Source organism: Ursus maritimus, unplaced genomic scaffold (assembly GCF_017311325.1).
Source record: "Ursus maritimus isolate PB19 unplaced genomic scaffold, ASM1731132v1 scaffold_13, whole genome shotgun sequence".
NCBI lineage: Eukaryota > Metazoa > Chordata > Mammalia > Carnivora > Ursidae > Ursus > Ursus maritimus.
In genome coordinates this window covers 48,010,377-48,027,598 of record NW_024423675.1, presented here as the reverse complement: position 1 = coordinate 48,027,598, position 17,222 = coordinate 48,010,377, and the positions used below count along the sequence as shown (strand labels likewise).

General features: G+C 39.4%; 1 protein-coding gene across 1 annotated transcript in view; it reads right to left on the bottom strand.

Annotated features, from left to right (window-relative positions):
- Positions 1-17,222, bottom strand: part of ADGRG6 (adhesion G protein-coupled receptor G6) — a 132,929-nt gene that overhangs the window by 69,449 nt on the left and 46,258 nt on the right. The window contains exon 3 of the mRNA XM_008695046.2: positions 345-686. Coding sequence (XP_008693268.2) covers positions 345-686 — 342 coding nt within the window. The remainder of the gene's footprint in view (positions 1-344; positions 687-17,222) is intronic.

Here is a 17,222-nt window from a genome sequence, read left to right as displayed (position 1 = left end):
TTTCTGAATAGGAATGCTTTAAATGTTCAGTGAAGAGCTGTCAGAATTACAGCTTTTAATTATTAGCTGTGGAATACCTACCATATCTTCCAAGCAGCCTTTAAATATTCTGCATATAAACAATATAAACAAATTCATCTCTACTGTAACCAGATTTTGGATCTGGTAACTATATATTGCTAATGAGAAGGTTCAGAGAATATTAACAGATTCTTGCCCTTCAATTCTAATCCTAATCATTCACATTCACATAAAAGCGCATGACTCTCTCTTCTGGTCCTGGTGTTTACTGTAGAACATGTTAAATGAAAGCAGAAGGTTGGCACTGCCTTTGGTTTACATACCTCTGATGTAGCTGGCATTGAAACCTTTCTTCTGGATGCTGAAGTCGCTTGAAAAGGACACATGCATCTCATTCGCACTTGAGTTAAATGATAGGCCCTTGGCAGTTGCTCCACAAAATTTAGTCTGGCTCTCTCCATTATCAAGGGATAACGAGTCATAAATGCAATTGGGAGCTTCTTCAATGTCGAAATCATTGAACGTTATCTGAATGATATAGCCGGTGGGGGCTCGCAGGGTCCACATGCAAGCCTGGCTGTTAGGGTAGTCGTTAGGGTAGCACGGAGAAGTAAATGTCCCAGAAGGGCTGGATAGGATAACCCTGCAGTTGGCACATCCCCACACTGTTGGCCAGACAAGAGAGAGACAGAGAGAAGGGCGGGGATCAGAGGCATACAATAAACCGAGAATACCACACACTGGGGACAATCAAACGGTAAGCATTTTAAAATACCAAAGTACAATCATGCTAATGAAAAGAAGAATGAAACCACCTCGAAGAGAGAAGGAAAAAGCAGCAGAGGAAAAAAAAGTAAAAGAAAAATAGAAAATTTTAGAGCCATGATTCTTAAACTTGGGGGTCACATACTCTAAGAATCTGATGGAAGTGACAGTAACTCTCTGTCAAATGCACAGAAGCCACGACACTTGGGATACTGTTTTAGGGAGTACAGGAGGTCCCAGGAGGCAACAACGGATTTCCCAAAGGTTCACTGGCCTCGGTTAAGAATCTCTACTCTAGAGACTAATTGCACTGGGTAAGGGAGTTATAGAACCATAAAGTTAGAAGTCAATATTACAACCATGGATGTAAAGGAAGATAAATACTTAGGAAGTAAGTGTTTAAAGAGAAATCTACTAATACAAAATAAATAAGCAAATAAGTTATCTTCTGACAAATTGTACTTTTTTCTAAAATTCAAAAAAAATATAGCATCACCTTGTACGTGTGGAATATTTATAGTTTTGAAAATAGTTTCACTTATCTCATTTGTTCATTACAATGGCTGAGTCTATGCTTGTGTGATTATCTCATTCATTCATTCATGCAGTGAATATTTATTGAGTGTCTGTTACATGCCTGGCACTATTCTAAATAGTATATATTAATCAGCAAGGAAGACAAAAGTCTATGTCTGAATGATTCTGACACTTCGGTTCTGGGCCCAAAGATAAACAAATAATATAATGACAGATGGTAGGAAGAGGTAGGAAGAAAAGTAAAGCAATCTATTATTTCTCAATTATCCATCCTCCAGGGCCTGGTCACCAGCTGAACAAGAAACCAAGGTCTACCGTCTTTGTCTGGTGGTGCTTTTGCAATTAATATTCACGTTTCTTTTAAATATTTGTATAAGTATAGGCACTAATTTCATGTATTCAATGTTCCGGATAAATAAACCACCATAAAACGTACACACACACTTTAAAACAATAAAACACTTTAACTATGTTAATGGAAGTCACTCTAAATTTACTGGGTTGAGCAGAATAAATATGCAATAACTTTCCTTGAACATGGTAGTTACTACAAATACTACTACTTCTTCTATGATACAGTGATAATATGCAAGGACTTAACAGCTATGTTACACTGCGCAGGTTAGGGTTTTCTTTTTTCTTTCCCCAGGGGCCACCTTGCGTTATGTACCGTATCCTTGACCCCCTGCTCCCCCAGCAGTTCCTTCTAACTTGCCCTCCCTTCCTATGTCTTCAAGGTCTTATATGGGCCGAAGATAGAGGGGGGAAAACAAATTATGATCACCAAGTGTTCGCCAAACGCCTTCTCTCACGCACCTCTGGAGCACCCTGTGCCTCTCTGCAGCTCCAATCACAGCAGTTGTGTTACTTCCACTTGTGACATTATTTGCTTATTGTCTGTTTTCCTCACAATTCTCTGAGCCCCACAAGCAGAGTACGTACTATTCTGTTCCCCATCTTACTCCTCAGGACGTCCCTGCATCTCTGGTACACACGGAAGACTTCCAATAAAGTTTGTTAAATTCGTGAATAAATAAATGAATAGCGTAAATCATGTCTCAATTAAAGAAGGACTAAAACGGCATATGAAACTAAGCCAAAGTCCAAGTCAGGAAAAGACAGGGCATGAGCTCTGCGATGTCCCTTTGGATGGGGGTTTGGGGCTCTTTCTTCCAATTGTTTCATGCATAGTATAAGATTGAGAACAATGGTCCTCTCGGACCCTTTAGCTTCCTGTTGCTGTACCTTGGGCCCTAGAGAGAGAGGTAATCCTAGTAAATTAACAACACTGTACCCAGTAAAAGGCACTGAAGATCAAAAGAGAAAAACAGAAAGGAAAATAAGATACAATCTCTGTGTCATCTCTGTCATCTCAACATGCATGACGCACCATCATTTTTCCAAAATAAAACGCCATCCCCTACATCCAAAACCCAAGTAATGTTCATGACTTCCTTTATCCTGATGTGTGTATTTTTTGCCAAATTCTTCCCTAAGAGCTGAGTGAAAAGTACAGGAATGTTTGACCTGACTGAGCACATGGACTCTGTAATCTTGAACAAGATAATCTGCTCCAGTTTCACTACCTTCATTTCACACTGGTGGCAATAGAAGCACCCACTTCCCGCGGTTATTGAGAGGATTAGATAGGTTAATATTGGAAAGTCCTGGGAGCCACACCATATAAGTGCACCAAGGGTCCTGGGAGCCCCATATAAGTGTTGGCTATCGTTAATCATTACTATAATGCAAAATCCATGCATCAATAACTTCAAAGATGAAAACAGTATCCCACTTTAATAGAATCTCTGTTTCCTTCCGGCCCTCACTGGGATGAAAAAGTGAAAGAGAAAAACACCATAATATTCATTTAAAACCATTTAAAGCTTTCTTCTATGATTCTCATCTAAAGTCACTAGGCAGCAGTTAGAGAGTGCTACTAAATAGCGATGATCTTAGGTGGATGAAAAATCAATTAAACTAGGCACAGTATGGTTGTGTTCATCGTATTTGTAGATAACTTCACAGGAAAGGGCTTTCATAGATATTATCTCATTTGACATCAATAACAACCCTGGGAATTAGCACCATGTCCATCTTCAAATGAATCTAATAAGGCTAACACAGATTCTATAACTTGTTCAAAGTTATACATCTAATTGAAAAGAGGACCAAGACTCAAACCAGCTGTTCTAAATGTAAGTCTAGTGTTTTTCTAGGGGAAAAGAAAAGTTTCCACAATATGGTGATTTGAATTTGCCCATTTAGAGCAATCAGTTGTGACTGTTAATCGATTCCTATACAATGAGCTAATTCGTTAAGAACTTAATGAGTCCCCCCTTAAAGTCACAGCTACTTAAAAAGATGACTACTGAAGTAGCCATGGAATTTGGTCTTGGTAAAACCAGAATTAACATATTTTCTAAGATACTCAAAATATCTGGATTAAATTGTTTTCAAAGACCAATGTCCTAACATATTCACACCTATAAACCTACAAAAGCAAAGTTTTCGGTTCTCGCCTATGCTTGCAAATATTTAGCAATAATTTACTTATGCTTATTTCACAAAACTTTATTCTTCAAAGAAACTCAAATCTAAGACTGAAAACCTCCCAGTCGTGCCAAAGCCTATTTCGATTTATAAGTGACATTTAGACCCAGATTTAATAATCATGACCTTCTGTGTTTTTTATCGTCGCTGTTTTATCTCAGAGATTTGGATTCTTATCCCACCCTTGCTTCAAGTCCTTCCCCCAAAATCAAACAGTATGTTCTTTAAAATCTAAGGCTGGAATATCAGGTTCCAAAAGATAAATCAAAAGAAATCATTTTCGCCGCTTTCAACACAGATCTGTAAATGGAATAACTTTTTCCTCCACTGTGTTAAACGATGAGCAGAACAAATGCATTTAAATGAAATCTTGTTTTTCATTTGACTGTGTCTCAAACTGCTGCTAATGAATCTGTTGGAAAACCTTGCTGGTGAAAATCAGCTCAGAAAATTTGCTTACGTTGCCTGCTCAGGTTGCATCTACTCAAAGTCATTGTTTGAATTATCTATGTGTATATTAAATTCTAACGAATGAGGTTTATTAATGGCTTAAAAGGTTTCAAATGTTTAGGAGCCTCGGTGGTTTCTGAAGATTAAGTGGAAAGGTTAACAACTGAGAATTCCAGGACCTGTTCTAATGCCTCAATCATCCCAAAGCCAGGAGCAGCCTCGCAGGATTTCTCCAGATCAAGTACAACGCAGCCACAACATCCCTGAGCTGTCAGAGATAATACTTTCGATGCCTGCATGGATGAACTGACTGATAATACACAGAACTATATATAACATATATAGTCATCAAAGTAAGTGTTTAAATCTCAGTGATTTCAGGCCTCTATGCATATTTTTTCAGGATGGCAAGGAATGTGAAGGCAGTCTGGCTGTGACATCTGCGTATCTGTGAATGTGACAGACTTGGCGAGCATCCCCGCCCACCCTCACCACTCCTCTTCAAGCTCTGCACTCAGAGATCGCATTTCCATGGAGGGGAGGCTCCCTCCTAAACCAGGCTTCCACTGGTCATTCCAATCTCCTGCTGGAATTTCCAGCAGCCAAGCAAGGATATCAATTTGCTCCCAAACTCCTCCTCGAACACAGGTTTCTCCAGAGTTAGCCAGAAAATTGTTTGATTTCCCACTATGGATGTTTCAGCCTCAAGACATTCCTTGGAGGCACCATGAATCTGAAGCCATCCCATGACTTGCATGTTAGTGGAAAGGGGCAGCGCTTTACTTGAATCAGTTCAATTCAGTTTGACGTAGCTAGAAAATGAACAAGAAGCTGAAGGTTCCTCGATGAAGCACCATGGAGCCTGACAGGTTTTTCTGACTCTCCAAAGAGATTCACATGCACCACACCTTCAGATACATTTCCGTCTTCTACAATGTTTAAACTCCAAGTCTTGCCTTTCCATAACCACCGGAGCATAAGAACATTCCATATGTAGCTGTGAAAGTAATACTGTCTGGATCCAAACACGTGAACTGCTGGAGATCCGTCCAGACTCACTTTATTACGTAGCTACATTTCCCTTGCAAGGGGATTATGCACACAAGCACGTGTGCATGCATACGCACACACACCCACCCACATTTCATGGGAAACTATTCTCTCTTAACCAGTGGTTGAATCCTTCTCCAGCTGTTAAAAAAAACAATCTAAAGGCAATACATAATTTTAAATAAACTAAAGCTGCAGGGCCCATCACTCAAGCTACCTTCTGGTTAATATGTTCAAGTCTCTTAGCCCTTTCCATATTCCTGCACTGCAAACCCCCCAATTCTGAATTAATCCAGCCAGGGACCTTTTGCTCTCTACTACGTAAGCTTCCGAACACTGTTGGGAAGAATCCACAACACTGGGCAGATTTATACTAAAGAGGTTTCCAATTTTATCTCACTCACCCTCTTCAACATTCGATGCCTCTGAACATTCCCTGATTCTTGAGTCTCTCCACTCATAGCTCCTACCTTCTCCTTATTCTCCTCCTGCCCTTCTCTCAGCCCTCTCTGAGCTTGCCCCTGCTCTAACTGCCTTCACAGTCTTTGCTATTTTAAGTGTGATCCTCAGACCACAGCTTCAGCATCATCTGGTGCTTGTTAGACATACGGAATCAACCAGACCTACTACACGAAACCCGTATTTTAACAAGATTTTCTGGTGATTCATTAAGTACATTAACATCTGAGAAGTGCTCCTTTAAATAATAACCTACTACAGAAGCTATTCACAATCTCCACACATACACCTTCTGCCAGAGGGATCTGCCCCTCCCACATCTCACGCAGTCATACTGGTACCCTCAGCCCAGGGAAGAACCCCTGATGAAGGGAACCAAATCAGGAGCTTGGCTCTCAGTCAGATTCTCCCTCTGAGAATGTGAAGTTAGGGACACAGATAAATTATTCAGAGAATGATGAAAAATAGAATGCCCAAGTTTTATGAATTCAAGGACAGCAGAACCTTGCCAACTTGCAAACGAAGGACACTGATGAGCAGACAGAGAAAAGAGAAAGAAAGCAAATGTGGAGAACAGAGAGATGAGAGAAAATCAGACCTCTGAGAAACAGAGAGACTTTAATTTTAGACGTTCCATGCCCAGAAGTCAATGAGAGGAGCTGTTCTTTGTGGCTTATCCTTGAATGCTAAGACAAGAACTCATACCTACAATCTCACTTCTCTTGACCCACTTTCAGTAGATTTCTGTTCCTTACAACCAAGGGTGCCTCAAGGCAATACTTCACAGGGCCCTCCTCTCCCTTCAGCTTTTCTGTCTCTACACTCAGTCTCTCTGGATGATCTCATCCAAACACAGGCCTTCATTATGTCCCAACGCTGATGACATGCCTGTCCTACGAGCACCACACCCACACTTGCGAATGTCTACTCAATGTCTCCACTTGGATATCCCATAGATCCCTCAATTCAAACACCATTTTTCAAATGATTTGTTTTTATCCATTTTGTAATTGTTTGTAGTGTGAGAAACATCCGAAGTAGAACTGTGAATATTTTTCCTTCTCCCCTACCTTTACAAATATTTTGTCAAGGGCTGTGTCATCTTATTCATGATTATTTAATTCACCCCTTATCTCATCCCCGTGCTACTTAGTTTAAGGTTCGCATCTTTTCTCTCTCGGACAAAAAGCTCACTAGCTAGTTTCCTTGTCAATAGTCCTATCACCTCCAACTCATGTAAAAATACACTTTTTCTAACTCAAAATCTTTTCTAGGATCCAAAAGGACAAGTTTTTTTGTTTTGTTTTTTGTTTTTTGTTTGTTTGTTTTTTAAGATTTTATTTATTTATTTGACAGAGAGAGAGGGAGCCAGTGGAGAGGGAACGCAAGCAGGGGAGTGGGAGAGGAAGAAGCAGGCTCCCAGCACTCCCGGTGGAGCACGGAGCCTGACGCGGGGCTCGATCCCAGGACCCTGGGATCATGCCCTAAGCCGAAGGCAGAGGCTTAACGACTGAGCCACCCAGGCACCCCGAAAAGGACAAGCTTTTTGAATGACACATAAAACACCCATAGGGTCCTGTTCACACTGTCTACTCATCTCTTCCCATTCCCCCATATCCATTCACTCGATAAATACTTAAGCATCTCTGTGTCTGGCACTGTGAATATCAAGCATATCGTGGACAGGATACAATCTCTGACTTTATGGAACATCTAGATTATTTCAAATACAGATAAATAAGTAGATAGCAAGAGCACAATGTGAAAATTGCTCTGATTGAACAGGTAGATGTGTGCAATCACCTGGATTTAGATTTCGTGGAAACAGTGCTACTTCTAACAGATGAGAAAGAAACTAAGACCTAAATATGCTGCACAGAAGTGGGCCATGTAAGGAGGAGAAAAAGTAAAGTGTTCTGGCCAGTAGGTCTGTAGGTATAAAGGGTAGCAGGGGAAAGAGAGCATGACTGTTCGGGTAACTTCTAAGAGTTTAGTTTCATGGAAATGTGGTATCTAAAGTGAGGCAAAAGAAGAGATAAAGATGGCAAGGTAGGCCAAAATTATATTCTGCAGGATTCTGCAAGCCATCCTAAAGACAATGAAAGATTATAGTAAGAGCAGCAGAGAAAATAAAGAGGCTTTAATTAGGGGAAAGTAAAATAATCAGATTTGTGTTTAGCACGGATTGTTTTTTAAATACTTACCCTTTTATAAACAACACAAAACTACCAATGAACAAAGCCCCTTCTAAGAGTCCCTGCAGCCTCATTCAAAGGACATGACAGGAGACAAGAAGAAAGAGACAGCAAACTACCCTGGCGGCTCATTTGTGGAGAGAGAATAGTCACAGCAGTAGGAAGATTAATTCTACGAGGACTCCCTGCAGCAGAGCCTAACTGTTGATGGGTAAGATCTAAAAGCAGCCAAGTGACCAATCTAGAGTTCACCGAAGATCTGTCTTACTGTGATCTTAGATGTTTTATTACCCCTGATGAAAAACTGAGGGAACTACAAAAAACAAACGCTCACCTCATGTTCACTTCGCTTGAGAATGTCACAGAAAACTTCTCCCTATGGATTATCTAGGCAGCGCTGCAGGGTAAAACTGGTTTATGTTGGCATCAGCCAGAAAAATATTGCTACATATTACCAACATGAGTGGAGAATGTCTTAGCCTAATTAAAGCTGATTATAGTTCTAATATCCATGAAGGTAATGATACCATTATTGGCCGACCAGCACATTACCAACTTCTTGAGCACATGCATGCAGCTAATGAGATATCCCTATAAAACACTAGGACTGTACTTGGCTGGTAGGAAGATGCTCAAATGATATTAGTTTTTAGCGTCATTGTGATTGTGGTTGCTACTTCATAGCATGTGAGCAATGCTTCAGATCATGTTAGTTCAGTCATTCACTCATTCGTTCCATTTTCTGGGCCCCTACTTCCATTCATTTCCAGTTTTCTCTTCGATGTCTTTACATATGGTTAACAGAGGGTGGTCAGAATCGGAGGTCGGAGTCAAAGGTTATGGCTTCTAATTTATGGCATGTTATGTGGTGCAGGTGAAGAACCTGAAATTAATAGCTAGAACAGGTTTTGGTTTAAGAACTTTGCCCTCCCAATAAGTTGGGAGAATATATTGGGAAGAAGATGGCAGTGGCAGAATAAGTGTCCCCGTAGCTCAAATTTTCCAAATGAGCCTTTAATTTGAGGGCATTAAAAACAACAAAAACAACAAAACCACTCCGGTTTGTTTACATAAATGGCAGCAGTTTAAATAGTGAAGGGTTTGGAGCAAATTAAGTGATAATTTTGCCCCTCTATGGAATACTTTTTATGTAAACATTTTGGGAATAAGAAAGGGCTGATGTAAAAATTCCATAACATAGATTTTTAAAATAAAAATGTTTTTGCAGTAAAAGTTTCCATTTTATACATAAATAGGTTGTTTAAATATGCTGTCTAACTGCCTTAAGTTCATCCATCGCTAGAATTACTTTTCAAAATATTTATATAATGTCAACTTCGCACACAGATCTCAGGAATAATATATTTGAGGATTGTGTGAAAGAGGGAAGGAGAAAGAGAAATAGATTCTCTTAAGTTTGTTCAGTACACTCTGAAATTAAACTTTAAAAAGTTCTATTTCCAACTTCTTTCTAGCTAAATCATAAGACCTGATAAAAAATATTATTATCTTCAAAAAATAAACACTATGGCAACGACAATATACTCTTGATGCTGAACTAGAAGCTCTCTCAAAATCCTTTCCAGATGTAAAATTATACCTTCCAAGGTAATTTTTTTTTTATGACAGAGGGACAGAGAGAGAAAGAATAAGTGCGAGGGGCAAAGGGAGAAGTAGAGCGTGGAGCCCGACCATGGAGCTTGATTTCACGACTCTGAGATCATGACCTGAGCTGAAATCAAGAGTCAGATGCTTAACCGACTGAGCCACCCAGGCGCCCCACAAAGTATTGGTATAAGCCATTTAAACCCATATATATAGAAATAGAGAAGTAATAATTGTAACAACTCTAACAACAATTAGCATTTGATGAATGATTCCTTTGTGCCAGATGAGAGAAGACACCATTGGCTTCCTCCTGAAATAATGTTTATATGAATATTTGGTCATATCATGAGTGGATCACAGTGGGTTCTGGTCTTGGCTCTTCCATTAACAACCATGGGACTCTGAGCTAGTCACTAGCCATTGAGGCCCTGGCTGCCACATCTGAAAGAAATGTCTTTTCTACCTCTAAAATCCCAGTATGGGTGATAGATTCAGAGCCTCACACACAGTAGAGCTTCAATCGCTGGCTTTAGTAGGAGGAAGCTTCCAGGAGAGTCATGAAGATGTCTGGTGCTTCCCTGAGGAAAAGAATGTGCTTTCTTTCACGGAACTATGAGGAAACAGGGCCTTTTTGAATATTCATGAGTCTCAGCCTGTTTGTGTTCATTTGTCTACTTTGAGCCATATGGCAGCCTATACAGGCTGAATGGAAGTAGGGCTAATGGTCAGCAAACATCCTGGCTTCTGGGATATATTCCGACTGCTCAAGAAAATTTCCACATCTTGCTAACAGTAGTTATTAGGCTATTTTGAATACTGCTGGCTTAGAATTAATAGAACAATCTGTGACAGATTGTAAAGATTTAGAGTGTGGTTACATGGGGGGAAAAATCACCTACTCCCTACCTAATATAGCTGCACTAGCGTGCTCTTGATGCCTACCAGCTTACTTTACAAAAGCAAAACAGTTTATTACTTTTATAAAGTTAATACATCTATTGAGAAGTAAGGTTGAATTTTGGTTTGCCACACTATTGCCAAAATGTTTATCTAAATTTCAAATTGCCCCGGGATGGGCATGAGGTAATGTAGGTGCTGACTTCATGGGGCCTCTGGCAGGTTATGTCCCTCCAGGCAACCCAGTCAACTTCTCCACATTTAAAGTGCTTCACCGATGCCCCAGGGGTCCTCCGCATTAATCACAAAATCTGCAGCAAAAACACCTTGAGAAAGTTCATGAAGGTCACCAAACTTCATAATTATAAATTTCCAGGATAGCCAAAAAATCTACTTGCTTACTCTCTTTTGGCCGCTTTTATTTTTAAACTCCAGAAAAATGGGAGAGTGACTTGTCATAGGTGGGTGAATAAGGTCACACCTGCAGGCAAGCCCGAGAGAAGGCCAAACCACCACAAGTGGGCGGGCTGGGTGGTCTGCAGAGCAAACAGTGCATGCAGCATGTTTCCAACTGGAGGCACAGACCTAGGAACAGAAGTTTGTTGGTGTCCCAGAGGTCTGAACTGGGGCAAACCGGACTGCCACTGGAGAGGGGAGGCATGCTCAAGCTGCAAACGTCTGTTTCATTTACCATTTGAGGGGCTTAATGATCGCTTGAAATTTCTGTCCGATTGCTTCTATGTTCTTGACTACTATTCAGCTGTGCAGTGTTGAGAAAAGGAGAAACATTATTTTAACATACAGATTCCTTTCATGAGCCCATGTAGAACACTGAATAGGGAACTTTTGAAGGGTATTCTCAAGGACAATGACTTTGGAATAATAACAGGTATAGCACTATTCTGGTTCAATACAAGTTATAGCACACAGGTGAGCTGCCCCACTCCAAAATAACACTGATGAAGAGGCAGACCACGCCCCAGGGATGATTACAGTGACACAGGGAAGTCCCCTTTACAGTCCCATTTTACAAACAATGGCCATTTGGGATTCCAATATAAATACAAAGCTTTGGATACATATATATATCAATTTTCCAGGCAAGGGAATAGGATGGGAAGACTGTAAGTCTTCCTGGCACCAAATCTCAACCCCAAAAAAGATGAGAAACTTTAGACTTGGGGATTCTTCAATAATGCGTTAAAGTAAATAGGAGATATTTGCATAACATATCTTTCTGAAAGTTATTTACTGAGGTAATTTGAATTGAATCACTACTTAAGAAAATCAAAATGATTTTCTTCTCCCTCCAATATTTTGTGATTAATGCAGATTTTGTGGAGGCGCCTGGGTGGCACAGCGGTTGGGCGTCTGCCTTCGGCTCAGGGCGTGATCCCGGCGTTATGGGATCGAGCCCCACGTCAGGCTCTTCCACTATGAGCCTGCTTCTTCCTCTCCCACTCCCCCTGCTTGTGTTCCCTCTCTCGCTGGCTGTCTCTATCTCTTTTGAATAAATAAATAAAATCTTTAAAAAAAAATAATGCAGATTTTGTGATCAACTGACTTTCAGTTTTTTATGATGAGCAAGACATGAGGCATTTTTGTGAAAGACCACCCAGCCAGTGTGATACTGTTCTATGTGGAAAGACTGTTAGCCTCACAATGCAAAATGGGCCAAAAAACAAAGTTAACTGAAATTTTAATAAAAGTCAATTTTTGCTTATAAAGTGATGTCAAAAGTTTACATATATGTGATTTTTGCCTGAAAGGAATCATTTTTTAAATTATCAAAAATATTTTTATGGATATTATTTTGTGATACTTTATACATTTATTTTCTATAAAACTAGGTCACGATTCAAAAGCAGACAATGCAGATGAAGTTCCTCTGTCACTCTCTCTGTCTCCCAACAAACAGAGTCAGTAAGAAATATATGTATCCCACTGATCTTAAGATGCAGGCCAAAGTTCTTGGCTACAACATAAGACAGAATGTTCTATGGGACTGTGCATAAGACAGCTTACAGCTGACAAATGGAGGATCCTATCTGGTCATTAACAACTCAGACACAGCAAAGCCCTTTCCACAGAAGAATGTGAGACAAGCAGAACATTAAAGGACAGCCTGTCTCATCATTTGTTTACTAGATTTAAACATTGCTCCCAGGAGAGCTGAACATTAGACACCTAGAGTTCACAGACGCTCTTTTGGATACCAATCTAAGTTTCTAGTTGAACTGGCTTTGAAGTTGCTCCTATGCCAACATCCTTACAGCTGCTCTCAGTATGTAAACGCTCCATACACTGGACTAGAAATAGCACACTGACTGGCTGGAACTTTCTGCACAGTGTTTCAGTGAAAGACACTACTGTCCTCTAAAACACATTATTCAACAATTCGATTTGGGCTGCCGAAGCGGAAGACAAAGGCAGCACTATATCCTGTGTAATTCAATCAATTTGCTTCATGACGTCATTGTTAGGTACAGCCTTTCAATTCACAGCTTGACTTTTCTACATGGCTTCGAGTGATGTAGACGCCATGTAAAAAGATGTACATCTACGCCTGGGGGTACACTCATTTCAGAAATACAAAGGCTTGGGTGAGAAAAATCTCGTAAGTTGGAGTAACTTTTCTATTAAAATCATTAATAAAGGCAAATGTTAATGTTCAAGAAATTTTAATGTTAAGATTTAACTACATCAAATTGTAGCCCACTTTGTGTATCATCCAAGTAATATTAATGTGCTTATCCTTTCACTGTCTTTAGTGGATGAACAAAAATTGAAGAAGAAAAGATAAAGTCAATGCTCAGTTGATGTGATCCAGGATTTTAGGGGAAGGCTGGGAGGGAACATGTTACACTAAGAATGTGTGATATAAGATGTGATTAAATCATTGCAAGATGAGTGCCATCTTGTTAGATATAATTGGAAATGCGTTACGGCAGATTAAACTATCACATTTCCTGTCAACCTCCTTTGGTAACTAACTGGTAGTAAGAAATACAAAGAAGTAAAATAAAATATATTTTGGACATGGCTTGGGCGGGAGACTTTTGCTGTCTGCTTCCTCTTTGATTCTTTGGGTTATATCCAATAAAAATGGAAGTAGAAAGAAAAAAATAAGTGGATATCTCTAAGATGACCCACTTATCTTGAGTTCATACTGTGACATTGTGTAATGCCAGTACACATTCAACCCACATAGAGAAAGGCTTGGTTTTTTTTGGGGGGGGGGGGGTTTTTGTTTTTTTGTTTTGTTTTGTTTTGTTTTGTTTTGGGGGGTTTTTTTGTTGTTGGATTTGGGGGAGATTTGAAAATCTTGTGGCACACCCTCTGAAACTTAAGACTATTTTCCTTGGCATCCTTCGTCTAATTTTATTTGCTTGCTTTCCTTGTCAAATATTTTTTTTTCTGAATTCAATACCACAAATTCATGAGTCAAGCTAAAAAAAAAAAAAACCAGTAAAGAATAAAAAAGGGAAAAGTTCTACATGTGTATCCATAATACGTACGCCTTCTGAATACATATGTGATATATATGTAGAAAATTTCCATGAGGTCAGGCAGCATGCCTACCTGGTTCACTTCTAAATCTCCAAAGCCCAATGGCACATAGCAAGGATTCACCAAACACCCGGAAATTAAGAAAAAAGGACACAGACATACATCCCCTACACATTCATACTTCAAAATATATACAATATTAACATACATATAATTACATATATTTTTAAATATATATGTTACAAGATAATTTTTTTGTAATAATCATGAGTTTTAGATGGTAGAAGAGCATCAAGTCATTTTTTGTTCCTTCCTGCTCGTGATAAAAGTTAAACTGAATTCCATTCTAGCTGAGATTATATTTGATTTCATATAATATGCTTGCTTTGCTCTAGTCGACCTATACTTATTACGTATAAGACACACATCGTAAGTACTAAAGACGAAAATTATTTCCTTCAGACATAACAAGAAGCCACAGCAGAGATGCCATAAACTTGCTGACCTAGAAGGTTGCTCTACTTAAGGCCAGTTGTTGACTATATGCATTGTTTCATCTTGAACCACCTGGATCTCTATCACCAAAACATTTGGTAGGATATCACGGCTTCTAGTTCACCCGCCACATGCCCTTCATTTTTCAGATATGAAAGCTAAAGCCCAGAGATATCAGCAGACTTGCCTAGGAGAACACCATGAATTAAAATCAAAATAAGAATCATTTCTGCTTCCCAACTCTGGTAAATGTAAATATTCTCTAATATCTGTATGCTTCTACTAAATTTAAACATAGTAAATAAATTTAGAGTGCCTAAGGTATCTGAGTCACGTACAATTACCTTTCCATAAGTAAATTAAATTCTTGTAACAGTCTTGAAAATTATAGTGTTGTCACGATTTTACTGATGAGAAAATGGAGATTTCTGTGTATCATTTTAATGTATTACTTTGTTTCTATAACCCAGCCCATACACTTCTGAAAGCCAGGGATCACATCTAACTTGGTTTTGTCAACATCACATGCTAAAATCTATTTCTAGTGGGGGCAGTATGGGTAGTCACAGTATTAGTAACAATTAATTTAATCCAAACTTTCTCCAGAACCAAAGGATTTCAAGGAATCTTAGAGTTTAGATAACCCACTCCAGCCATATTTCTTACCGTAAGAAGCAGCAACATGAAAGGAACATGAGCTCTGGAGTCAGGGAGACTTGCCTTTTGTATGTGGATCTTGGGCAAATTATATAACCTCTAAACCCTTTTTCTCCTCTTAGAAAAGGAAAGACATTGCTTCCTTTTTTTGTGGTTACTGAATGGATGAGTGAAATCCTCCATAAAGGACCTCAGGCAGTGGCTGACATGACATGGCTATTTGGTTACTCGTGGTGTAACGGGTGCTACAGAGCAGTAGTCAGACGCCCCTCGGATCCCCTTCTCTCAGATGCTAGAACAGTCAGCCTACTGACAGTTCACAGTTGAGTTTCCCTCAAGACTGCCATCCGCCAAAGAGAGACACTGCACCCAAGGTCACACCACTTTCCTAGTACAGCCCCCATCTGGGGACAGACCAAAGTAGGGACACAAGGCCCAGCCCCCCGCTACCCACTCTGATGGGCCCCTCAGCTCCAGAGCTCCCTGGAGTATCTGCTGAGGCTGTTGTGGCCATTCGAAGCCCAGCTTCTCCCTCGGCCCTGCTCTTCCTTCCCTGCGGGTATTGGTTGAAGAATACTCCCTGATAAACCCCTTACATGTTAATCTCCATCTCAGAGTTTGAACCACGAGAACTCAACCTGTAACATCTGATCATTTCATTGTCTTGTGCCCTAATGAAACGGGAGGCATTGAGGATGCTCAAAAAAGAAATCTCCATTCAATCTGCAGTGATGTGATAACTACTGAAGCAAGAAGCCAAAGGTGTAAGTCTGGTTCCAGTTACTACGTAGGGATGCTGGGCTGCTTATTTAATATCTTGGCTTTAATGGTTTAAAATGTGATGGATTATAACTTTGACATAAAACTTAGGCTCCCTCATTTTAGTTCTGCCTATATATATAAAACATATTTTAGACCCTAGTATTTTTACCAGGCCAAGAAAAACATGACCTGTATTGAAAAAAAAAATCAATACATGTATTTTCATCAAATCCTAATCAATTCACAGGCCCGAGGTGATGAATTTAAAGGTCATGTTTTTCTTAACAGATCTGGAATGCACATCTTTCCAGATTAATCTAGCCAAGTAGAAATTCATTAAATAACTTATTGTAGAATACTAATGCAAGTATATTGAAATTTCCTATATTACCACTAAATAAGTTTTAGGAAACTAGTCCTTCTAAATACCTCAAAAGAAAGCTCCATTACTACATATTTCTTTGCTCATGACTCATGAATTTTTTGAGGCACAGAGAGGAAGTTATTTAGTTACTCAAGTACACTTTTGTGCACAGTGAAGTAGCAGATGCTTTCAAGTGATGTCAGGAATGAACAGTGGAAGGACACTTCTAAATAACATAGGGATTAGAAAATGACATTTTCCTAATATCCTATTTTTACCAATCCAAAGATCTATATTGTTCCCACCGGGAAAATAACCTATCTCATGCCTATATCTAAATTTGTCTCACCCATTTGATCTTTTAACATTTGATGCAGAGTCCAATTATGAGAAGGTTCACTTGTTCAAAGTTGGATTTTTATATTCCCTTTGATGTATTCTCTAGAGGGCTTAACAAACACCATTTTAAAAATATACTGTCCTAGAACATAAACCTATCACTCATGTTTGTTTTTCATTGAATTTCTGGTAAGCGGGTGGTGTGATGATTCTCAAAACCTTAATTCCACCACTCCATTCCCATGTAGCTAATGGGTTCAGAAAAATCCAACCACGGAAACATAATCACAGTAGTTCTCTGTAAAGAGGTACCTGAAACCTCATTGATCACGACACTTAAAATGTTCCCTGTGAAGGTCGAATTCAAAACATATTTATGAAAAATAAACCTTTATGTTTAGATTTTAAATCTTTTGGCCAGAAAAAACATGGTAGTTTGGTCCAGAAAAAAAAAAAAAAAACTAACCCAGGACTCCAGGAGAACATTCAGCAACTGTATTCAAACAAAAACTCTTATTAGTACTTGGGTGCTATGATGAAGAGTCCCCCAAGAATTTAGA